This window comes from Phacochoerus africanus, chromosome 8 (genome assembly GCF_016906955.1).
Source record: "Phacochoerus africanus isolate WHEZ1 chromosome 8, ROS_Pafr_v1, whole genome shotgun sequence".
NCBI classification, from domain to species: domain Eukaryota; kingdom Metazoa; phylum Chordata; class Mammalia; order Artiodactyla; family Suidae; genus Phacochoerus; species Phacochoerus africanus.
In genome coordinates this window covers 55,465,251-55,488,693 of record NC_062551.1, presented here as the reverse complement: position 1 = coordinate 55,488,693, position 23,443 = coordinate 55,465,251, and the positions used below count along the sequence as shown (strand labels likewise).

At 60.3% G+C, this 23,443-nt stretch overlaps 1 protein-coding gene across 1 annotated transcript in view; it reads left to right on the top strand.

The window, feature by feature from the left end:
• Positions 1 to 1,460: 1,460 nt before the first annotated feature.
• SHANK1 (SH3 and multiple ankyrin repeat domains 1) overlaps positions 1,461 to 23,443 on the top strand; it is a 49,194-nt gene continuing 27,211 nt past the window's right edge. The window contains 14 exon segments of the mRNA XM_047792313.1: positions 1,461 to 1,853; positions 4,382 to 4,679; positions 4,836 to 5,039; positions 5,523 to 5,594; positions 6,590 to 6,698; positions 6,796 to 6,947; positions 8,576 to 8,743; positions 9,680 to 9,796; positions 15,189 to 15,266; positions 15,518 to 15,584; positions 15,851 to 16,181; positions 17,294 to 17,487; positions 21,136 to 21,249; positions 21,455 to 21,530. Coding sequence (XP_047648269.1) covers positions 4,425 to 4,679; positions 4,836 to 5,039; positions 5,523 to 5,594; positions 6,590 to 6,698; positions 6,796 to 6,947; positions 8,576 to 8,743; positions 9,680 to 9,796; positions 15,189 to 15,266; positions 15,518 to 15,584; positions 15,851 to 16,181; positions 17,294 to 17,487; positions 21,136 to 21,249; positions 21,455 to 21,530 — 1,937 coding nt within the window. The 5' untranslated portion in view covers positions 1,461 to 1,853; positions 4,382 to 4,424.

Below are 23,443 nucleotides of genomic sequence, written 5' to 3'. Positions count from 1 at the left end.
CCTGCGCTGGTGGGTGTGCATCCAGAGGGGAGCCTCCTGGGGCTCAGCTGGCACCTGCTCCAGCTCTTACCCTGGTCCCCAGGAGCCTGCAGCTGGAGGTGCATCCAGAGACAGCCTGGAACTGCCCCCTGCAGGTGCCTGGGCTCCAGCTGAGGAGCTGTTGGAGCTGGAAGAAAGGTAGGAACTTGAGGTGGGGGGATGCTGTCACCACCGCTCTATGGGACCTGCCCTGTCTCTGTAACTGTATCCCATGCAGCCAGCGGGGAACTGAGCCTCGGAGATGGTTGGGCATGACCTCCGTGTGTGAGGGAGGAGGAGATGCAACTATGGAATGCCCAGTACTGAACAGCAGCCGTCTGAAGCCTTGGAGCCAGGCTACTTGTCTCTGATCCTTGCCACCACCTCTTTCTGGCTGGGTGACCTTGGGCAAGTTACTTAACCTCTCTGTGCCTTGGTTGCCCCCCTCTGGAAAATGGGGAGGTGGTGCAAGTCCCTACCTGAGGGGCTGGGGTGAGAAGTTGATGAGTCAATCCAGAACAGAAGCCAGCACCCAGGAAGGGCTGAGAAATGTCAGCAATGATGATCACGGAGAGGAGCCATGGTTCAGGGTTGTGCCTCTCAATGGGCGCGTGTGCGCACACCTGTGTGATGGATGGTGCTGTGGACGCGTGTGATGGAGACGCAGGCACCCATCTCCCTACGTTTCTGTGTCTCTGTTTCTGGGATGTGTGTGAGCTGGAGATCTGAGCAGGCACAGCCGGCTGGGTGCCCATGTGTGGGGCGGGTAAATGCGTGTGCTCTGCCGTGTGCCGGCTCCGGCACACGGGTGTAATATGTACGTGTTGTAGCTGGATCCGTTCGCGGCAATGTACATTCAGGTATATCGGGTGGTGCCCGCAAAGGAGAGAAGGAATGTGTGAGCACGTCTGCAGGTGCAGGGCCAGCCAGCGACTCTCTGCACCTGTGCCTGGGGGGAAGGGGTGTGTGCGTGTGTGTGTGTGTGTGTGCGCGCGCGCGCGCGTGGGTTTGAGGGGACAGTAATCTATAGCTCTCACAATCCAATTTCGGGGTGTTGGGTCTAGCAACAAATATTTATTGGGCCTCACGGTGTATAGAGGGGTAGGAGGCGCGCTGGGAAGGGGCGATGCTGGGGGCGCGTGGAGCGGAGCCCTTAGGGGGGCGGGGCCGCATGGTCGGGGTACAGGGGCCGGCAGGGGTGGAGCCAGGGTTCGGGGATCTGGCGGCGGAGAGGAGGGATGGGGGAGGGGAGGGGAGGGGGCGGAGCCGGCGATGGGGGGGGATGGGCGAGGTTTGGGGGCGCGGGGAGGGGCGATGTCTCCGCCGCCGGCTCCCGGAGGGAGGGGAGAGGGCGGAGGGAGGGGAGGGAGGGGAGGGAGGGAGAGAGGGAGGGAGAGAGAGACGGGGTGAGGGAGAGACAGCGAGAGCGAGAGAGCGAGAGCGCGAGAAGGGAGGCAGAGGAGGCGCGGAGCGGGCGGCGGCGGCGGCGGCGGCGGCGGCGGCCCGAGGAAGAGGAGGAGGCAGAGCAGGCGGAGACGCGGCGCCCGGAGCCGGCCAGACCGAGCCGGGGGCGGGCGAGCCAGGAGGGGCGCGGCGGCCGCGGCGGAAGGGGGGGCGCTCTGCGGATGGCCAGGCCCGGCCCGCGGGGGGGGTGAGGTCCTCGGCCCCCCCGCCCGCCCCCCCGGCCCCCGCCCGCCCCCTCCCCGGGCCCGCTCGCCCTCCGGGGCGGTGGGGCATGGCCTGAGGGTCCCCCGTCTCCGGGGGGGTGGGGGGTGGGGGGTGGGGGGAGGGGCCGCGGGCGCCGCCGACCGGGACGCAGCAGCCCCGCCAGGCAGGTAAGGGGGCCGAAAACCGGGGGTCCGGGGGGGGAGGGAGTGCGGGGCCGGGGCCGGGGCCGCGGGAGGGGGCGGGGGCGCCCGGGACGTCCTTGGCCGAGCGCCGGGCTCCCGGCCCGGGTGTGCGGTGGGGGGTGGGGGTGAGGAGGGGAACGTGGCCCCGGGTGACGCCAAATTGGGTTACGCCCGGGTCCCGCGTGCCCCGTCCCAGATTGCAGACTTGATGAGACGATGCGCCCCCCCCATCCCCCGCCTGCCGAGCCCCTTGGCGGAACCCGCTTCCCCGCGCTCCGCGGCCAAAGGCTCGGTCGTTGTACCCGCCTCCTGGCCCTGCCCGGCCACTCCCCCGCCTCGCCCATCCCGGCCCACCTGGGCCCCGGACCCCTTCCTGCGGCCCCACCCCTCGTGGCCCCTGCCCCAGGGCCTCCCGGTGCCCATCCCCTCCAGCAGGGGTCTGGGCCTGGGCCTCCTCCGCCCCCTTCGACCCCCTGTGGTCCAGCTTCTCCTTCCCGGCTCCTCCAATCCCCTCCCACCCCTTCACTAGCTCCCCGCATCCCCACCCAGTCCCCTCTTCCTTCGCCGCCGGCCGGCGCGCCCCCTTGGCTCCCGCCCCCGAGTCCAGCTCTTGGGTGCCCCCGCCCCCTCTCCCCGCACCCGGGCTCTCCCCCACCAGTTTCTCGGCCCCAGCCCCGGCTCCCTCTGCCCGCCTCTCCCGCCTCTCTCCGCCTCCATTCATTCTCCCTGGCCCGGCCCTCGGCCACGCCAGCCGCCCCCCGTCCCCCCGCAGCTTCCCAGGGCACCCCCTCTCTCCCCTTCTCCCCCCCCACCGCCGATTCCTCAGCCCGTCTCAGTACCAGCTGCGTGCCAGCTATTCTTAGCCGCGGAGCTTTTGATTCATGCCGCCCCGGCGGAGTGTGCCCGCTCCCTCCCTCGGGGCCTGAGGGGGAGGGGCCGGAGCTGGTCCTGGGGGTTGGGGGCAGCCGCGTGCGCCGGGGGGCGGGAGGGGGAACCCGACTAGCTTTGCGTTCAGGCCACTGGCCACCCCATTAGTGCCCCGTGGAGGCTGGGGGTCAGCTGGGGTCACCGAGGGGGAGTGGCTGCGGGCTCCTGGCCCGGAGGTGGGATGTGGAATCGTCGGGTTGGAGGAGCTGGGATCTCCACCAGGGTAGAGGTGGGGGCAGCTCTGCTGGGTACCTAAGGGGGAGGGGGCTTTGGAGCCCTGGCCAGGCTTGGGGGAGGGGTTGGCCGGACCAAGGTTAGATGCTGGCTTGCCCACAGCTCTTGGAACTCTCCTCCCCCCCTCAGACATTTAGTCTTCCCTCCCCAACCCCCCAGCCCATCCCCACTCCCCCAAAGTCAGCAGTACCCTCCACTGCTTCCCATCTCCATGGCAACGTGCAGGAGCCAGGCCTGGTGTGGGGGGGAGGGACCAGACCAGACATTCTGGTTTCCGGTGCTGGGTTGGGATGGGGGAGAAAATGAGGGGAAGGCACCCCATCTGGGACCCGCCCTTAAAAGGCCACCTCAGGGGGGTGAAGGATAGTGGGGACCTGGAAAGGACCTCCCATCCCAGTCCCCCCCTCCAGACACTCACCCCACTTCTTAGTCTCTCTCCCAGCCCCCCAGTCTCCCTCAGAGTGGGGCCACCAGTTCCAGGCAATGCCGATCCACCCACCCTCACCAGGCCTCAAACACGCCCACAGGTCGGCTGCAGCCACCCTGCACAGACCTAGGCCACCGGGCTCTGCTGTCCATCGGTCAGCCCTCCCAGAGCCGGCCTCCCCACCCCCTCAAGATGCCCCCAGGAACTTGTACAGGCCACCTCTTGTGGTTCCCCCAGGACACCGCATGCATGGTGCAATGCCCAGTGACACCCTCATCCCCACACCCCTGCCCCCCTAGGAGGTGGTTCCCCAGTGCCCTCTGTACACATTGTCAGCCACACTTCAGTGAAGTCACCAGCTCCACCCGCTCCACCACATGGACTCCTGTTCCTGATGCCCTAGGCTCGAGGCAGCTCCCTCTTCCCCTTACTACACTTCCCCGCCCCCCACCTGCTCTCCAGGAGGAAGATGGGAACCTCGGGTGAGGGGCCAGGCGGGGGCCAGGAGGGCAGCATGCCGGCGGGTCGTCCACCTGTCTGGACTCAGCTAATTTTAGCTTCATTATCCCTGGCCTGGCAAAGTGGGCCAGTAGCTCCCGCGGTGATTCTGCGGTTTCTGGGACACTGCCACGCTGGGTCAGCGGCAAAGTGGGGCGCAGGAGGGGCGGGGGGCTGCAAGCAGGGCCAAGGGCAGGGAAGGAGACGCGCAGGCAGCCGGGCAGGGTGGGGGGGGGGTGCGCACGCGCGTGCCGGGCGTGCCAGGCTCGGAGGCGGGAGGAGTGTCTGGGGGGTGTGTCCAGCCTCCTTGCTGCCTACTTCGGGCCGCGTGGTGTGGCCGCCCTTGACCGCTTGTCCACAGAGTGCGCCCGTGGCCTCTGAGGGGTCGGGGCTCCTGGTCTGACCGCGGCCCTTGGCCCTCCCGCAGCCGCCTGTGATGCTGCCGTCCCCCGTCGCCCCGTGGCCCCACGATGACCCACAGCCCCGCGTCCAGCGAGGACGAGGAACGCCACAGTGCCAGCGAGTGTCCCGAAGGGGGCTCAGAGTCCGACAGCTCCCCAGACGGGCCCGGGAGAGGCCCCCGGGGGACCCGGGGCCGAGGCAGCGGGGCACCTGGTAGCCTGGCCTCGGTCCGAGGCCTCCAGGGCCGCTCCATGTCTGTCCCGGACGACGCCCACTTCAGCATGATGGTCTTCAGGATTGGCATCCCGGACCTGCACCAGACAGTGAGCGACCCCTGGACGCCCCCGGGGTGGGTGGGTGGGCCCTCTGGGGCTGCACGTGGCCCCCGTTTCCAGACCCCCCAAATCCGTCCCCAGAATCACCTGTCCCCCTGCCTCAAGCTACCTCAGGCTCCTTCCTGTCGCCTTCCCCCCCCCCAGAAATGCCTGCGTTTCAACCCCGATGCCACCATATGGACAGCCAAGCAGCAGGTGCTCTGTGCCCTGAGCGAGAGCCTGCAGGATGTCCTCAACTACGGCCTGTTCCAGCCCGCCACCTCGGGCCGCGACGCCAATTTCCTGGAGGAGGAGCGGCTGCTGCGGGAGTACCCCCAGTCCTTCGAGAAGGGGGTACCCTATCTGGAGGTGAGGCCCACAGCCTTCTGGGCCCCTCACAGATGAGAGAAGGCGTATCCTGAAACACATCTGTCCCTTCCCCGGTTTGCTCCCAGCCAAGACCGTAGGCAGCGGAAACCCAGTGGGCCTTTCTGGATTTTCAGGGCATCTAAGAATCAGAGTCAGGCCTGACTTAAATTACCATGCACTTGGCCTGTGACCAGCCACGTGGCCTTGGGCCAGTTGTTTCCCTACCCCAAGCTTCCCCTCACCTGTCCAACTGGGAAAGGATTCCTAATTACAGCAGGTATTCTAGAACATTCCCTGTGGGGTCCAGGCTCCTCAGGGGTGGCAGTCCATGCACCCACAGTGGCCCAGCACTCCTCTGCCCATCCAGCCAAGGCTCTGGGGCTGTTTCTACCCCAACTCAGAAGGAGGTCCAGCCTCCTCTTCAGGCCCCTGATTCTGTGTCTCTGTCTCCCCCCCCCCGCCCCCGGCTCCCCCTGCCCCCAGTTCCGATACAAGACCCGAGTTTACAAGCAGACCAACCTGGATGAGAAGCAGCTGGCCAAGTTGCACACGAAGGTGAGAGAAAACTCCCCCCCCCACCGCCACCCACTTTCTCTCCCACCTCCTCCCAGCAGCCTCCACGTTCCCCAAGCCGCCCCTTTCTCTGCCAGGGTCCCCCACTGAACTTGGAAGGCGGTGATGCATTTGAGATGACCCCAAGTGACCTGACCCCCCCCATCACAGCCTTTCTTAATGTCTCCCTTTGCTCCTTGTGTCTCTGCCCGGCCCCCCCATTTCCACTTGGTTCCCACTTTCTTCATCTCCCTTCTCACCCCCTGAGTCCCCCATATTCACACAGGTTCCCCCCCACCCCTGCCTCTGGCCGTGACTCTGACATTGAGCGTCCCTCTGCCTAGGGGCCATTTCACAGACAGCCTACTGTTCCCCCGATCTCAGCATGCATTGCTTCCAGTCCTTGGACCCTATCCATATGTCCCCTGTGTCCTGTCTGGTCCCTTAAAGCTGGGAGGAAGCCAGGGGGCTGCCTTGGTCAGAAGGGAAGTGAAGGGCTCCTGACATTTGGGTGGAAAGCTCCCTGGCTCCTTCTCCTCCCCAGCCCCAGGCATCCGTCTGTTCTCCCCCCAAACACTCCATCCATCCAGACCTGCAGCATCCCCTGCAGAAAAGCACTGGCTACACACCCCCCACGTACCTGTGGCATGGCAGGTCTGAAATGAGCCTCGCTGTGAATGTGCAACACACACTGGATTTCCAAGACTCAGGAACCACCCCCGCCCCACAAAAGTAAAATATCTCATTCATAAATCTCATGCGGCTGACCCGGGGAATCAGCGATATTGTGGCTCTAGTGAACTAAAAAGTGATAGGTCATTAAAATGAATTTCAATACAATTGCCAAGTTCCTTTTCCTGTTTTTTTAAAAAGATGGATACTAGGGACTTTATGATGACACATGTGGCTTGCTGTCTGTGTCCTGCGGACAGTGCTGCCCCTGAAGCCAGCTCTGCTCCCTTGTGCCCTGACCAGCCTGTCTTCTCTCTCTTGCTCAGACGGGGTTGAAGAAGTTTCTGGAGTACGTGCAGCTCGGGACATCCGACAAGGTGGCAAGGCTGCTGGACAAGGGGCTGGACCCCAATTATCATGACTCGGATTCAGGAGGTAGGGAGGGGGCCGGAGGGGCTTTGGGAGAGCTGAGGCGTCACGAACGAGGCCGAGGGGCTGCCTGTGACCGGCCTTCCCCACCCCCACTCCCCAGAAACGCCTCTGACGCTGGCTGCCCAGACAGAAGGCTCGGTAGAGGTGATTCGAACCCTGTGCCTGGGCGGGGCCCACATCGACTTCCGGGCCCGGGATGGCATGACCGCGCTACACAAGGCCGCCTGTGCCCGTCACTGCCTCGCTCTCACGGTGAGATGCCAGACCCCCTGGGGCCCTGCACAGACACCCCCCAGGTTGCCCTGTTTCCGGCTCGGACTGCACCCGGTGAATTGCCCCGGACCTTCCATCCACCCTCCCTGTCACTCCTCTGACAGAACCTGAGACTTTCCTGGGACCTCTAGGTGCACCCCCCTCCCCCGACCCCCTGCCTTGGCTCAAGGTTCATGATCAACTACAGCTCATGGTCATATGGATCCTTTTCCATGTGGATCATAGACCTCACCCAACACCCAGTACTTCTCCATTCCCTCTGACTCAGCCCAACACCAACACCTACTTCTGTCTCCCTGAGGTGTAGACCCCCCAGTGTCCTTTAAAATACAGAACAAGCTCCCTGCTCTGCTCTCAGATACAGACCCTCCTCCATACACACTCTGCAGACACAGCCCCTGCACCTGCCTCCCCCAGACTCTGGGCCTCATGCTTCCCAACACGGCCCCTCTATCCACCCTTCCCAACCTAGCAGCCCACCCCCCAAAAAAAATCCCCTCCTCCAGCACAGTGCCTGAAGTGTTTTCCCAAATAAACAAACCTCAGAGACTCTCAAAATACATACACGGAGACAGCTTGCCCAGGGGTAACTTAAAACACTCTTCCTCTCCTCCCGCCTGAGGGTGCTTGATTCCTAGGTCAGGACAGACAGCCCCCAAAGATAGAAAGCTGCTTGATAAACACCTGGATCCACAGATGCTCCCGCTTAAGGGACCCTCCCTGCCTTTCTTGAAGAGTCCTAAAGGCAGTCCAATACCAGCCCCAAAAGTCTGCCTTATAGCCCTGGAACTGACAAATCCTCTTTATGCCCCGGCCTCCCCTGGCTCCTGCAGCCCCCAGGCCTAAGCTGTCCCACAGAGCTGTTTAGATTGAAATGAACTGCAAGGAAAACTTGCTTTCTCAGCCTCGCTGGCCACGTCCAAGCGCTCAGTCGCCCACACGCGGCTGCCATATTGGACAGTACACTTCTAGATTCTTTCCATCGCTGCAAATGTTCGGTGGGCCAGCGTCACTGCAGGCTCTCCTCACTCCGGGCTGCTGCCAGCACTCTGTCCTAATGTGCTCAATGCCACCGGCCTTCCAGGCCCAGCTGTGCCTTGAGTGGGACCCCTCCCTGTCCCCGAGCCCCTGGCCCCAGTGAGGCTGGTCTGAGTTGCCTTAACCCAAGCTTGCCCTCTCTCAGGCCTCCTTCTATGCCTCATCCTGGGGATCCTGGTCATAATGACACCTCCCACTCAGCCAGGGGCCCTCCTGCATCCAGACTCTGTTCTTTCATTTGTTCCCCACAACCAGCCTGCTGAGTAGGTGGGCGCTGAGGCATTAAGCTGCTTCCATGGCTCATCCAAAGTTGCCCATGGGGGAAGGCTGGGCAGGATTTCAGAGTGGGAGGGTCCTCTGAGAGCATCTTCTGAGTCCCTTCCTTGTTCACAGGAACCAGAGAGGCCCTGATAGGGGTAGGGTCAGTCTCAAGGTCGCTCAAGGGCATCATGGCAGAACCAGGTCTGGCATTGGTCAGTGCGAGTCACCCAGGACTCCCTGGCCCACTGGCCCTTCTGAATGAGCTGGGACTGATGTGACGGTCCTCTTTTTTTTTTTCCCCATCCCAGGCGCTCCTGGACCTTGGAGGCTCCCCCAACTACAAGGACCGCCGGGGCCTGACCCCTCTGTTCCATACGGCTATGGTGGGGGGCGACCCCCGCTGCTGTGAGCTGCTTCTGTACAACAGGGCCCAGCTGGGCATAGCTGATGAGAACGGCTGGCAGGAGATCCACCAGGTGCTTCCGATCGGCCAGGAGGGGCAGGGGACAGCCTGGGCAGTGCCCAGACCCTGAGGGGGGCAGGTATCTGGGACCCTGGTCCAAGGGGCTAGGGATCCAGATGCTGGGGTCCTCACAGAGAGTGGGGGTAAAAGCAGCATGGTCCTCAAAGAGGAAAAGATGAGGGTGTCAACACCAGGGCCCTGAGGAGGTACGGGGCGGGACTTGGCAACCTTGGTCCCTGAGATGAGGATCAGGGTTTGAGTTAGGGTTAAGGTTAGGGTTGGGATTGGGCTTGGGGTTAGGGTTGGGGTTGGGGTTAGGATTGGGGTTGGGGTTAGGGTTGGGATTACGTTTGGGGTTGGGGTTAGGATTGGGGTTGGGGTTGGGACTGGGGTTAAGATTGGGATTATGGTTGGGGTTGGGTTTGGGGTTGGGGTTAGGATTGGGGTTGGGGTTAGGGTTGGGATTGGGGTTAAGGTTGGGATTATGGTTGGGGTTGGGGATAGGGTTGGGTTTGGGGTTAAGGTTGGGATTATGGTTGGGATTGGGTTTGGGGTTGGGGTTAGGATTGGGGTTGGGGTTAGGGTTGGCATTGGGGTTAAGGTTGGGATTATGGTTGGGGTTGGGGATAGGGTTGGGGTTGGGGTTAAGGTTGGGATTATGGTTGGGATTGGGTTTGGGGTTGGGGTTGGGGTTAGGGTTGGGATTAGGGTTAGGCTTGGGTTTGGGGTTGGGGTTAGGGTTAGGGGCTAAGGCTGGAGGAGGAGACACCCAGAGATCTGGGCCTTGGAATGACTCGTGAAGCTGACAGCGTGGCTTCCTAAGCAGGAAGAGGGGTTGAAAGAAGGAAGGAAGGTGGACGCAGAGCTCCCTGACCTGGAGGTGACAGATGCAGATAGAGGCCTTGGTCAGCAGGGTCTGATGGGCCCCCTCGACCCCCGTTCCCCGCAGGCCTGCCAGCGGGGCCACTCTCAGCACCTGGAACACCTGCTCTTCTACGGGGCAGAGCCCGGAGCCCAGAACGCCTCAGGGAACACAGCCCTGCACATCTGCGCCCTCTACAACAAGGTCTGTCCTGTGCGCGCACGCGCGCCCGCCCCACGCCCTCCTCCTCCTCACTCCAGCCTCCCGGCAGCCTCTGCTCTTTCACCATTTCATCCATCTATCCATGCCTTCAGCAGATATTGCCTGAGCAGCATCCTTGTGTGTTAGAGCTGGGTGCTGAGGACAGGGTAGTGTTCGAGACAGACAGCCCTCCCTTTGGGGGCCACGCCCTGCCCTTACGGTCCCCAGGGCTCAGAGGAAGGGCACAGGGAATCCAGGTCCCTGTGGGAGCCCAAGTCTGGGCTTGGCCTTGGGGTGGGGATGGAGGTGGCACCCTGGAGGGCGTACAGTTTCGCACTGAGGTGAGCAGGAGGTGGCCGAGTGGAAGAGAGGAGAAAGGAAGTTCCAGGCAGAGGGCATAGCCTGTGCAAAAACCCACAGGGGAAGCCGTCAGGATTGTTACTGGAAATGCAAGAGGCTCTGAGCATCTGGTTTCTCATGGGGCTCCATCCAGGTGCCAGTGGAACATCCACTGCAGGGGATGGCCAAACCACAGCCCCCAAAGGGACAAGGGTGTGTTGCACATCGTAGCCATTCAGGGCTGGGGCGCTGGTCCCCAGTTCAGGAGTTCCAGGTGGAGGTGAACAGTGAGGAGCTGCCGGGGGCGCAGGGATCTCATGGACCCACTCGTGCTGTGCGGTCATGGCCAGTTGGGTTGGCAAGGGATGAGGCTTTTAGCTTGATGACCTCGGCGACCTTCCCACCTGTGCACCAGGCCATCCTGGGTCCCTCCACACACACACACCCCTGGCCCCTCCAGCCTCCAAAGCCCCAGTGTCCCCTGGGAGCATTGCTGTGAGGACTTAGGAGGACAGAGCCTGGCACACAGAGGCTGATCCGTCAGCCCCTTCCCTCCTCCTCCAGAAAGTCTTCCAGAACAGCCCCAGCCCCTTCTGCCTCATCGGAACTTGCCGTGCCAGGATGTGGCAGGTAGCCACGTGCCGCCTTGTGGCAGCAAGCAGTCTGCTCGGCGCCCGCAGAGGCAGAACCGAGTGTTTGTCAAACTGAACCAGCGCAGCGCCGGCACTTCCCCTCCCCAGAGCGTCTGTCTCTCTCGCGCGCTCCCTGACACAGGCCTTGTGTTCTGATTTCCCGGTTCCACGAGGCCGTGCGCCCCCCAAACAAGTCCCGGCCCCTCTCTGAGGCTCCGTCCCCTTTCTGAAATGGGAATAACGTCAGCTGATGCAAGGGGATGAAAGATCATGCATATTCAGTGCTCATTCCCAGAAGGCAGCTATAATAATAATAATTATCACTAACCTCATCAATCAGGATCCAATCAGGAGACACACGCCCCACCAGTAATTTGTTTTTTGTCTTTTTGCTATTTCTTGGGCCGCTCCTGCGGCATATGGAGGTTCCCAGGCTAGGGGTCGAATCGGAGCTGTAGCTGCTGGCCTACGCCAGAGCCACAGCAACGCGGGATCCGAGCCGCGTCTGCAACCTACACCACAGCTCACGGCAACGCCGGATCATTAACCCACTGAGCAAGGGCAGGGACCGAACCCGCAACCTCATGGTTCCTAGTCGGATTCGTTAATCACTGCGCCACTAAGGGAACTCCCCACCAGTAATTTGAATGGGGAAAATGTAGTATACACTTAGCGACTGGGACCAGTTACTCTGAGTGGGTCAGATGGCCGCCGTCTCTTCCCCTTGAGCTTCCTCTTGCTCATCTGCGGGTCAGGAACACCTTACCTTGCAGAGGATCTGGGGATGAGAGTTCGCCTTGCTCTCGGCACGGTGCTTGGCGAATGGATGCTTGCCGAATGAGTGTTCTTTTTCTGCTTTCTCTCCCCTCGACTTCCCTCCCAGGCCGTAAGCGTCTCAGTGCCCAGAGCCAGTGACAGACCTGGCAGGCCTGTGTCGCCTCTGGAGGTGAAGGTCAAGCTTATGTCCAGGCCACAAGCTCCTCAAGGGTGGGGCCTAAGTCTGATGATCGCTCTGTCCCGAGGCCCCAACCTGTAGTAGGCTTAAAAGCACCTCTGCTGAAGGAATGAGTGGCGCGAATGAATGAATGATGGGTCAGGTGCCGTGGCGATCCCCGAGGCCATGCCCGGCGCCCAGCTCAGAACCCTCACCAGGTGTCTGCTTCGAGATCGGTTGAATGACTCCGTGCGGGAATGAATGGCCTGAACGAATGAGTTTTGAGCGACTCAGCTCCTCCTCCTCCTCCATCCTCATCCTTTCCACGCATGTTTCTTGAGCGCCTACTGTACGCCTGGATGCGAGATGAAACAGACCCGGCGAGGCTCTGGCCCTCAGGAGGGTGGGGGGGGTTCACAGTCTGGTGAAGAGGCAGATGTGTAAACACATCGCGGCAGAACAGTGAGAGAACTGCTAGCGCGCCAGTAAACACGAATTTCTCTAGAAGCGGATGGAATTGGCTGGGTGAGCTGAAAAAGATACTTTGGGCAGAGTTCCCATTGTGGCTCAGTGGTTAGCGAACCCGACTTAGCATCCATGAGGATGTGGGTTCGATCCCTGGCCTCATTCAGCGGGTTAAGGAGCCATCGTTGCCATGGGCAGTGGTGTAGGTCGCAGATGTGGCTCAGATCCCGCGTGGCTGTGGCTGTGGTGTAGGCCGGCAGCTGTAGCTCCTAATCGGCCCCTGGCCTGGGAACCTCCACGTGCTGTGGGTGTGGCCCTAAAAAGACAGAAAAAAAAAAAAAAAAGACGCTCTGGGCCTGTCCAAGGTGGTGGGGGGTCAGGCAGATCTGCGGAAACACGCAGAGCGCTAGGAGACTTAGGCTAGTTGTGGTGGCAGCACGCGCGTGCAGAGACACATGCTCGTGCTCACAAACACACCCCGAGAAAGAACCAGGCCGACTTTGCTGTCCAAGTGGTTCCCTCGGGCAACTGAGCTGTGCTTTCGCGGAAGAGAGGTGAACATTAGAACGTTCGGCTTAGAAGGCTTGGTTCGAGTCCTCGCTGCCTCATTGACTGGCTGGGTGACCTTGGCCATGGATTTGCCCTCTCTGAGCCTGTCCTGCAGGGTGGACCCAAACAAGCATCCTTGAAGGGTTTGTCACATGAAGAGGGTGAGACTGGAGTTCCCGTCGTGGCGCAGTGGTTAATGAATCCAACTAGGAACCATGAGGTTGCGGGTTCGGTCCCTGCCCTTGCTCAGTGGGTTAATGATCCGGCGTTGGTGTGAGCTGTGGTGTAGGTTGCAGACGCAGCTCGGATCCCGCGTTGCTGTGGCTCTGGCGTAGGCCGGTGGCTACAGCTCCGATTCAACCCCTAGCCTGGGAACCTCCATATGCCACGGGAGTGGCCCAAGAAATAGCAACAACAACAACAACAAAAAAAAAAAAAAAAAAAAAAAGGGTGAGACTGAGGAGAAGCTTGGTGACTGCTGGTTGAATTAGCACCCGGGGAATCGGGGCTGGAGCTGAGCTGGGGGCCAGGCTGGGTTTGGCCAGGCCAAGAAGACAAAGGTGGAGGACTTTCCTTTATCTGGCGCCTGTTTATGGAACAACTCTTAGGGGCCAGGCACTCTTCCAGATTGGGGGGGGGGGGGGCACAGACAAAACCACGTCTCTCTGAAATGCACAGGGCAGTGGGGGAGAGATGCTAGATAGAAATGTAATTTCAGGGAGCCAGAGTGAGGAGGAAAATGAGTTCATTCTGGCTTAGAAAAATACCTGGCACATAGCAGGTATCATAAAAATAAAACTGGGAGTAGGACAAGGGGTTATTTTCAACAGAGTAGTCAGAGAGGCCCTTCCTAAAGAATCATGCCACTGAGCCATGCAGCAATCTAGGGGCAGAGAATTCCAAGCAGAGGGAGGCAGCAGGTGCAAAGGCCCTGGGCCAGGAGCCTGCCTGTCAGAGGAAGGAGGAGGCCAATGTGGCTGGAATATGGGGAGCGAAAAGGTGGAAGAAGCTGAAGCTGGTGAGACTGGGGGAGGGGGTGGCAGGGCAGGCAGATCAGCAGGAGTCTCCTGAGCCAGAGCAAGGACTTGGGGTCTGACCCAGAGAATGACATTGGTAAGGAATTTGTCTGGATGCTGATGGCATCCTTACCCCCACTGCCACAGGAATTCTGGGTCTAGCAGAGTGTGTGATTAAGAGCAAAGGTTTGGGGGATTTCCTGTTGTGGCTCAGCAGGTTATGAACCCAACTAATGTCCATGAGGATGTGGGTTCGATCCCTGGCCTCACTCAGTGGGTTGTGGATCCCACGTTGTGGCGAGCTGTGGTATATGTCGCAGACAGGGCTTGGAGCCCTCATTGCTGTGGCTGTGGTGTAGGCCAGCAGCTGTAGCTCTGATTTAACTCCTAGCTTGGGAACTTCCATATGCCACAGGTGCGGCCCTTAAAAGCAAAAAAAAAAAAAAAAAAAAAAAAGCAAAAATTCAGGAGTCAGACCAGCCTGGGTTGGGTTCGAATCTGAATGCCGATCGATGTCAGTTTGAGCTCCTTTTGGAGCCTCAGTTCCCTCATCTGTAAAATGGGGGCAGTAATCTCCATCTCCTGGAATTGGTGGGTGATGCTTGGGGAGCTACTGCCTCTAAAGTGCTGAATACCTGGTATGCCTCTCGAGGAGCCCTCCCGGAGGTTTGCATTGGCGACTCTCGACCCGCACGCTTCGGCCCCCTAGTGGTCATTTGCCCAGGTCTGCAAACATTATTGGTTGTCAGGACTGGGGAGGGGAGAGCTACTGACATCTAGTGGTTGAGTCCAGGAATGTTGCTCCACGTCCTGCCGTGCGCAGGATGGACCCCCGAGGCCAAGGACAGACCCCCGAGGCCAAGAACGGCCCGGACCCAAGTGCCAGCAATGCTGAAGACAGGAAAACCCTGGTTTAGGCTCCTGCCGTCCAATAGAATATAACCCCAGTCACACATGCTATTTCATTTTATTTTAATTGTTCGCACATGTAGTTGTAAATGTCCCAGGAGCCATTAAAAAAAAAAAAGGAGTTCCCTTTGTGGCTCAGGGGGTTAAGAACCCGACTAGTATCCATGAGGACGCAGGTTTGGTCCCTGGCCTCCCTCAGTGGGTTAAGGATCCAGCATTGCCGCAAGCTCTAACAGGTGACATTGATTTCAGCAGCATATTTTCCTTGACCCCGTGTATCCAAACTATCCTTTCCACATGTGATCAGTATAAAAATGATTAGAGATATTTAAATTACTTTTGTTCGTTCCAAGTCCTTGAAATTCAGTGTGTATTTTGCACGCAGTTTGGACCAGCCACCTTGAAAGGGCGAGTGTCTGCTGTCCTGGGCGGGACAGGTGTCCATCGGGTGCTTCCTGAAGTTCTGAGGATAGTGTCTGTGTCCACTCATAGTGACCTTAACTGTTTGGTTGTTTTCCCCTTCACCCCGGGCAACTGACCATCCTTCTCAGGAGACATGTGCTCGGATCCTCCTCTATCGAGGGGCCAACAAAGATGTGAAGAATAACAGTGGACAGACCCCCTTCCAGGTCTGGGGCTGTTGGGGTTGGTTGGGGAACGGGGGCTGAAGAACACAGAGGGGATAAGAAAGGGGGGACCATTTGGGGTGCTGGGAGGGACGCAGGTGGTTTAGGGGAGGAGGGAGGGCAGAGTTGCTGGGGCGAAGGTTTGAGGGAGGTGGGGGGGAGGCTGGCTACAGACCTCCTAGTGTTTCCTGCTTTTCTCTCTCCCTCTTTCCTTCTCTCTCTGTCCTGCCTGCATCCCCCCGCCCTTCCTCCAGGTGGCAGTGATCGCTGGGAACTTTGAACTGGGGGAGTTGATCCGCAACCATCGAGAGCAGGATGTGGGTGAGCAAGTGGGAGCTGGGGCTAAAGGGGGAGCTGAGGTCCTGGCGGTGCGCGGTGGGACTGGGCAGTCAGTGGACTCGACTTGGGGGCCAGGATGGGATGGGAGAACCTTAGAGGACCAGGACCATCGGAGCACAGGGAGGGCTGTGGTTCCAGGTCCCCTGTTCTTTCTCATCTCTTTCTTCCTCCCCTCCTGCCTCTCCCCCATGTCTCTTGCCTGCATGCCTCCCCCACCTTCTCTGCTCCCCACTACTGTGCCCCCTCAGTGCCCTTCCAGGAGTCCCCCAAGTACGCAGCTCGGCGACGGGGACCCCCAGGCACAGGGCTGACGGTGCCCCCCGCGCTGCTGCGGGCCAACAGTGATACCAGCATGGCCCTGCCTGACTGGATGGTGTTCGCCGCCCCAGGAACCTCATCTACTGGGGCCCCCGGCCCTACCTCAGGGCCCCAGGGCCAGTCGCAGCCCTCGGCCCCCAGCACCAAGCTCAGCACTGGGACCCTCCGAAGTGCCAGCAGCCCCCGAGGCTCCCGGGCCCGCTCCCCATCCCGCGGGAGGCACCCTGAGGAGGCAAAGAGGCAGCCCCGTGGACGGCCCAGGTAGGGGAGGGCTCAGCCCTGGTCCTGTGACCCCGATCCCAATAGAACCCCCTCCTCAGAGCCACAGCCACCTCCAGGCCAGCCCAGCTGCCTACCTGTTGTCCTCAGGATGGCTGGCCGCCCCCGTCCATCCAGCTCACGCCACCCCCACCTCCAGTCTATCCAGCTCACTGGCCCCCCATCCATCCAGCTCACTGGGCCCCCCATCCATCCAGCACACTTGTTCCCCCATCCATCCAGCTCACTGGTTCCCCCCCCTGTCTATCAGCTTACTGGTCCCCCCATCCATCCAGCTCACTGGTTCCCCCATCCATCCATTCAGCTCACTGGGCCCCCCATCCATCCAGGTCACTGGTCCCAACCTCAGACCACTGAGGAAATGAGGACATCGTAAACCATGGTCCTGCACCCATGTCCCCATACACTAAAGTTTAGCTGGGCACCTTCTCCATGCCAGGGGCCTGGGGGTGGGGTACCCCAAAGAAATATTGGTTCCAGCCCCTGAGGACAGGCAGAAAGACTGGGCCAGGTGAGAGGCAGCCCAACAGAGGAGGGGTGGGCAAGGGGGTGGGGGCGGGGTTTCCAAGCCTGGAGATGCGGCTGGAGGCGTGGGAAGGATGGTCAGGGGGCATTCTGGGAGAAAAAAGGCCAGGCTGGCTCTGGGAGGATAAGAAAGGGGGCTGCCGCCGGCCAGCAGGCCCCCGAGGACGTGGGAGGGAGGAGGACAGCCGTGGCGGGCTGGGAATGGCGGGCAGAGGAGTTGGCCCCGACCCAGGAGGAAGCTGGGAGTCTCTGAAGGCTCGTGAGCCAGGGATGACACAGTCAGAGCTCGGCTCCAGGAAGCTGAATCAGGCGAAGTGTGCAGGACCGTGGGAGGGGGCAGAGCCGGAAGCCAGGAGGCAGGAAAGGGGGCTGGCGGGGGGCAGCAGCAACTGGCGGGCAGGGGGAGCCCCCAGATGCCCTCGTCCCCCAGGATGCCAGAGCTGGAAGATGCACTCAGACCCCCTCCCCCACCCTGATGCTCCATCTCCCCCCACCCAAGGACCGCTGTTCTCCCAGAAGTGCCCCCTCCCTCTGTGCTCCCCTGCCTCTCACACCCTCTGTGTATGCAGCTCCAGCGGGACACCCCGGGAAGGGCCAGCTGGGGGCACAGGGGGCCCCGGGGGCCCTGGGGGCTCCCTGGGCAGCCGCGGGAGACGCAGGAAGCTCTACTCAGCGGTCCCCGGACGCTCCTTCATGGCTGTCAAGTCCTACCAGGCCCAAGCCGAGGGTGAGATCTCCCTGAGCAAAGGCGAGAAGATCAAAGGTACGGGGCCAGGCTGGGCTGCGGCCAAGGGGGGGCCGGGGAGTTGGGCTCAGGGAGGGGCCTGGTGGTGACACCCAGTTCTACAGCGCCCAGGACGTCCCAGGACAGCAGGGAACCCCAGATGCCCTCTCCAGTGCAGAGAAGCGTCAAGGGTAGCGAGGTTCTGTATCTCTCCCGGTTGCCCTTTTGGCGGGGGAGGGGGGTCAGGAACCCACAGCACGGATGAGGGAGCACAGACTCAGCGGAGGAAGTGACCTGCCTGAGGTCCCCCAGCCCCCGCCCGAGGTCTTTCCCGCTGGAGCATGAGGCCAAGCCGCCTGGATTTCACATCCTACCCCTGCCAGGTGTTCTCATCCAAGAACCGGGTGGAACCCCAGGCTGTGTGGAGCCGGGGCCATGCCGAGGGCGCCCTAAACAGTCCCTGCCATCGTGAGGGATTGCCTCTCTTTCAGTTTCCCTGTCTTTCTCTGGAAAAGCAGGCCAGTGTCCCCGCGTGCAGACTTTGCAGGGCCGCAGACACCTGTTCTTGGACAGAATGGCACTTTGGGGACAGGAAGCTCCCTGCAGATGTGGTAGTTTATTCCAGGCAGAAGGAGGAATTCTTTGCCCGGCTCCAGGCTGCGGGGGAGCAGAGTAGTGTAGCGGTTGAGAGCCAGGCTGCCCGGGTTCCAGTCCCGACACTGCCGCTTCCTAGAAGGGTGGCCTCAGCCTAGTGACATCTCTGGGCTTCGGTTTCTTCTCTGTACCATGGGACCCTCGTGAGAATGAAATGAGTCGGTTCATGGAAAGCCCTTAAAGCAGTGATTCATGTATAAGTGCCAGCTGTCGTTATTGCAAACGGCCCCCACTACAGGCACTTCGAGGAGAGAGACCCCAGGAGCTGGGGAAGCTGGGGGTGGGGGGGTTGCTCCCATAGGAGATGGGGTGTAAGCGGGCTTCGAAGAGAGTGCAGAGGTAAGCATGTCAGGCAGGTTGTGTAACTGCATCTGTTTTGCAGTCTGTCTCCCTATCACCCGTGTTCCTGAAGGCAAGGTCATGTGTCACCAAGGCCCAGTTTAATGGCCCAGCGATTCCAGGCACTGTGCTCTTTTCACATCCTCCCCTTTCATTAAAAGATGCTTCGTTTCCTCAGTCACAGCCACACCCATGTTGCCACTGAACTTTGCCCGATGGGGTAGCAGGTTCCCTCTGCTCTCAGGATGAAGACCAAGTGCCAGAGCCTGGCCCGCAGGCCCCTCCTCTTCACCCTCAGGGTGAAGAGCCCATCCTTCTCCCCATCCCCCAAATGCCCCACGTCCTTTTCCATCTCAAGCCCTTTGTACATGCTGTTCCTTCTTCCTGGAAAACCTTTCCTCCCTCTCGCTGCTCCTCCACTCCCAGCATCCTTCGGTCTCAGCCTATATGCCACATCCTGTGGGACGCCTTCCCGGACCCCTTTGCCATCAGATTTATATACGCCCATCTGGCTTTTCTCTAATGCCCCGTTTCCCCCAAGCACCAACCTCAGTTTCCGGTCGGGGGGGGGGGGGTTTACCTGTAGAGTTGGGCCTCCAATGGCTGCCAGTCTGGAAGCTCTGCCAGGGCGGGAACCACATTCGCTGTTCCCAGTAGCTCTACCCAGTGCCTGGTGTCTGATTCATGACCGGCACTAAATGCATGTTTGTTTGATGAATGACTAATGGTTCTGAGGCCACCAAGAGCCAGCACCGGCCGAGAACCCGGGGCCCTGGACATCCCATCTCCTGCTCTCTTCCTCGGCCTCGAGCATCTCCTCGATTTGGTTCCCCCAGATGCTCTCAGCGGAGGTGGTTTGTGCAGGGAAGAGCATCTGATGGCCGCAGTCCTAATCCTCATGTGGCTTGGGCCAGCCCTGGGCAAGAGATATTTCCGTTCTAGCTTCAGCTTCATCTATAAAAGGGGAAATCGGTCGTTATCTCCTGGGAAGGGGTAAGGATCGAGTGAGTAAAGGATGGGAAGAGCTGAATGGGGACAGAGCCCTGAAAAAGGCTGGACAGATGGACGACTGTGTGCTTGTTACAGCTGGCCGTCATTGTCGTCATCAGAAATGGCAGCGGCAAAGTGCTGGAACCGAGAGGTAGCAAGACCTGCACTAAAAGCCCACAGCTGAGTTCAAGTCCAGGCTCTGCTGATCGCAGGCTGCAAAACCTTGAGCAGGACTTCCAGTTGTGGCTCAGGGGTGATGAACCTGACTAGTATCCTTAAGGATGTGGGTTCAATTCCTGGCCTCACTCCATGGGTTAAGGATCCGGCGTTGCCATGAGCTGTGGGGCAGCTTGCAGATATAGCTCCGATCTGGCGTGGCTGTGGCTGTGGCCGGCAGCTGCAGCTCCAGTCGACCGCAAGTCTGGGAACTTCCATATGCCATGGGTGCAGCCCTAAAAAGACAAAAAAAACCCAGCAAACCCAAAAAACCTTGAGCAAATGACCTTGGCTCTCTGAGCCTCAGTTCCCCCATCAGTAAAATGGGGCTAATGAGCACCCCCCCCCCGCCCCCGAGGATCGTGGCCCCAAGTGCGAGCTGGAGAAACACTAGCTGTCCCTGCCATCCATCTCTGTGGATGGGCGGTGTGTGCTTGATGGCTAAGGGGTGGGGACGGCAGGAAGGGGCCTCCAGTAACCAGCAGTGGAGAGAAGGAAAGAGATGATTCCGCTCTTCCTTCTAGACCAGGGGAAGCAGAGAGAGATGGAAGGAGGGCTCTGGGAACAGAGGACAGAGATTAAGAGACAAAAGAGACCACTCGAGGCGGCAGGGGCAGTGATGGGGGTGTGGAACTTGACCTAGGAGGTTTCGGGGAGTCATGCGACAACCTTTTTTCTTTTTTCTTTTTAGAGCTGCACCTGAGGCATATGGAGGTTCCCAGGCTAGGGGTCGAATTGGAGCTGTAGCCACCATCCTACACCACAGCCACAGCAACATGGGATCCGAGCCACGTCTGCAACCTACACCACAGCTCACAGCAACGCCAGATCCTTAACCCACTGAGCGAGGCCTACATCCTCATGGATCCTAGTCAGGTTCATTAACTGCTGAGCCACGAAGGGAACTCCCTCATGGAACAACTTGAGTTGTGACCAGTTACCAGGGAAGATGAGAGCTGGTTGTGGACATGTCCAAACCTGTTCTTTTTCCCAGTGTCTTTTTTTTTTTTCCCTGTCTTTTTAGGGCTGCACCCACATCATATGGATGTTCCCGGGCTAGGGGTCTAATCGGAGCTACAGTTGCCGGCCTACACCACAGACACAGCAACTCGGGATCCAAGCCATGTCTGTGACCACACCACAGCTCACGGCAACGCCAGATCCTTAACCCACTGAGCGAGGCCCGGGGTTGAACCTGGAACCTCATGGTTCCTAGTCGGATTCATTTCCGCTGCGCCAGGATGAGAAATCCTCCCACTGTCCCTTGATGTCCCCACGGGGTCTGGGAAACCAGTGTGTAGAAGTGACATGACTGCTTCTTCTCCTCCCCCCTCCCCCCTCCCATGAATGTTTCTTGAGGGTGCCCTTGGGCCAGATTCGGTGCTAGGTGCTAAGAATTACGGAAAGGCTGTGCATCAGGTTTGGGGACTGGGCAGGTGGGCAGTGCGGAAATGAAATGTCTCTGTGTCTCCCCCACTCCCCATCCAGTGCTTAGCATCGGGGAAGGAGGCTTCTGGGAAGGCCAGGTCAAAGGTCGAGTCGGCTGGTTCCCCTCCGACTGCCTGGAAGAGGTGGCCAATCGCTCCCAGGAGGCAAAACAAGGTAACAACGGGCCCCAACTTGTCCCCAGCTTACGCTCGCTTGGGTTCTCAGATTCCTTCCTTTCCCCCTTCCCCCTGGGGGCAGGGTGCTGGGAGGTAAATGGAAAGGCTTGGGCTAGGACCCCGGGGGCTGGCCCCTGGTTTCTAGAGTGAAAGTCCAAGGTTGTCCTTTATCGTCCGCTCCCCTCCCCCGCAACCCCCCACAGAAAGCCGAAGTGACAAGGCAAAGAGGCTCTTCCGGCATTATACCGTGGGCTCCTATGACAGCTTTGATGCCCCAAGGTAAATATCCTCACACCCTCGGGCCACCCCCACCTCCCTTACACTCCACTTTCTAAATATTTTTCCCATCCCTGAGCTCCTCCCGCTTTCTCATCTGCTCCCTCTAAAGTTGGATCCAGGGGTGGGGGAAGGTAGAGTTTGCTTCAGACCCCACAGCCCACTCCCAAACCGTCCTTGGCAGCCGCTGAGACTGCCCAGCTCTGGGGTAGCCAGAGACCCGCGAAGTGGATTGGGGCAGGGGGCGGGGGGGGGGGGATGCCTGGGAGGCTGGGGAGCTCGGTCTCCTCCGTGTGCTGCATCTCTGTGCAGTCTCCGTGCAGCAGGTGTATGCATCCTGCGCCTGGCAGCCGGCGTGGGGGGAGGGGCGGGCACAGCCAGCCGGGGCCCGGGTGGGGGTGGGGAGAAGGCACACTGACGCCTTTCCCCTCCCTGGCTGCTGGCTGACTTGCTTCGGAAGTTTGATGGATGGGATTGGCCCAGGGAGGTGAGAGGGGAGGGGAGGGGAGGGGGTCAGGAATGGGAAGGAAGGGGTGCCTGGGGCTGTATGGACGTGTGTGTGCACGAACAAAGCTGAAGTCCTCCCCCTCCCCGCGTGAAGGTCTAAACAGGCGAGCGTCCTTGAGTGTGTTCTTGCCTGTGTGTCGCTGCAGGTGCTCATGACCCGTGTCTGTGTGCATGTGTGAATGGGGGCCCTCGAGATGTATAGCCCTGTGCATATGCCCGTGACCATGAGAGGGTCTGTCCAGCTCTGTAGAGATGTATGCATTGGTGGCTGTCACTTTGGGGTGCATGATTGTGGCTAATACGTGCGGCTGGCTCTGCACATCTATTTCCCTGCATCTGTGTGTCTGACAATGAGGGCCCGTGTTTCCAGAGATGTCTGGTGTGTCTGCTTACCACCTGTGGACAGGTGGGTCTCTGCACATGCCTGTCCCTCATAATGCATGCCACTGTGTACGCATTGCCACCTAAAAGTGTATGCATGCCTTTCTGTCTGTCTGATGGATCTGGAATTCAGGACCTGGGGGGGAGGCCTCCAGGGCTTGGGCTTGCAGAAGAGCAAGGCGGTGGGGGAGGGATGGTCATAATTGGTCATCTGAAAGCTGACACCCTCCCCCACTGCTCCCCCTGATCCAGGGAAGGGTCTTCTTGTTCGTAGCATCCTTCCATTAAATGTGTCCAAACCTTTGTGTCTGTGTTCTGGCCAGTGGGGATGGGTCGGGGGCGGGGGAAGAGGAAGGACAACATGGGAAGAGAGGGTGGGACTGGGGTGCCACCCTGCGCCCCGAGCGTCCGAGGCGCTTGACCATTGTGCGTGTTCGCCTGGCACGTCTCCGGCTCTGGGCACTGGGTGAGTATCAAGGTCCCCCCACCCCCACCCCCACCCCGAGTCTTCCCCATCAGCCGCTGCTTCTTGTCTCTGTCAGTGTCACGCTGGGTCTCCTCTTGGCTCTAGCTTGGGGGTCCCTTGCTCTGCCAGCTGCCTGGGGGTGGTCCCTCTGGCCCTCAGCTTCTTCCTCCTCCTTCTCCCTCTAGCTCTGTCTTGTCAAGTGCATTTTCTCCTCTCTCCTCCACTCCTTGTGCCCGCTGGCATGCATCGCTGTGTGTGTGTGTGTGTGTGTGTGTGTGTGTGTGTGTGTGTGTGTGTGTGTGAGGAGCTTCTCCTCCTCCCGCCTGCCCCCACCCCCTGCTCTCCCCGACCCTGTCTGGGGTGGCCCGGCCTGTGTTGTGACCCTGCTGCCTGCTGGAGTTGGGCAGTCCTGCCGTGTGTAGTCACGCCCAGCCCGGGCCGGCCTCTCTCCTGTCCCCGGGGGTCTGCGGCTCTCCGAGAGCTGTGGCGTGTGGACGTCCCTCCGCCTGGGCCTCTTTGGGGGGAGGGGTGTCTCTCGCTGCTCTGGCACCCGGTCTGAACG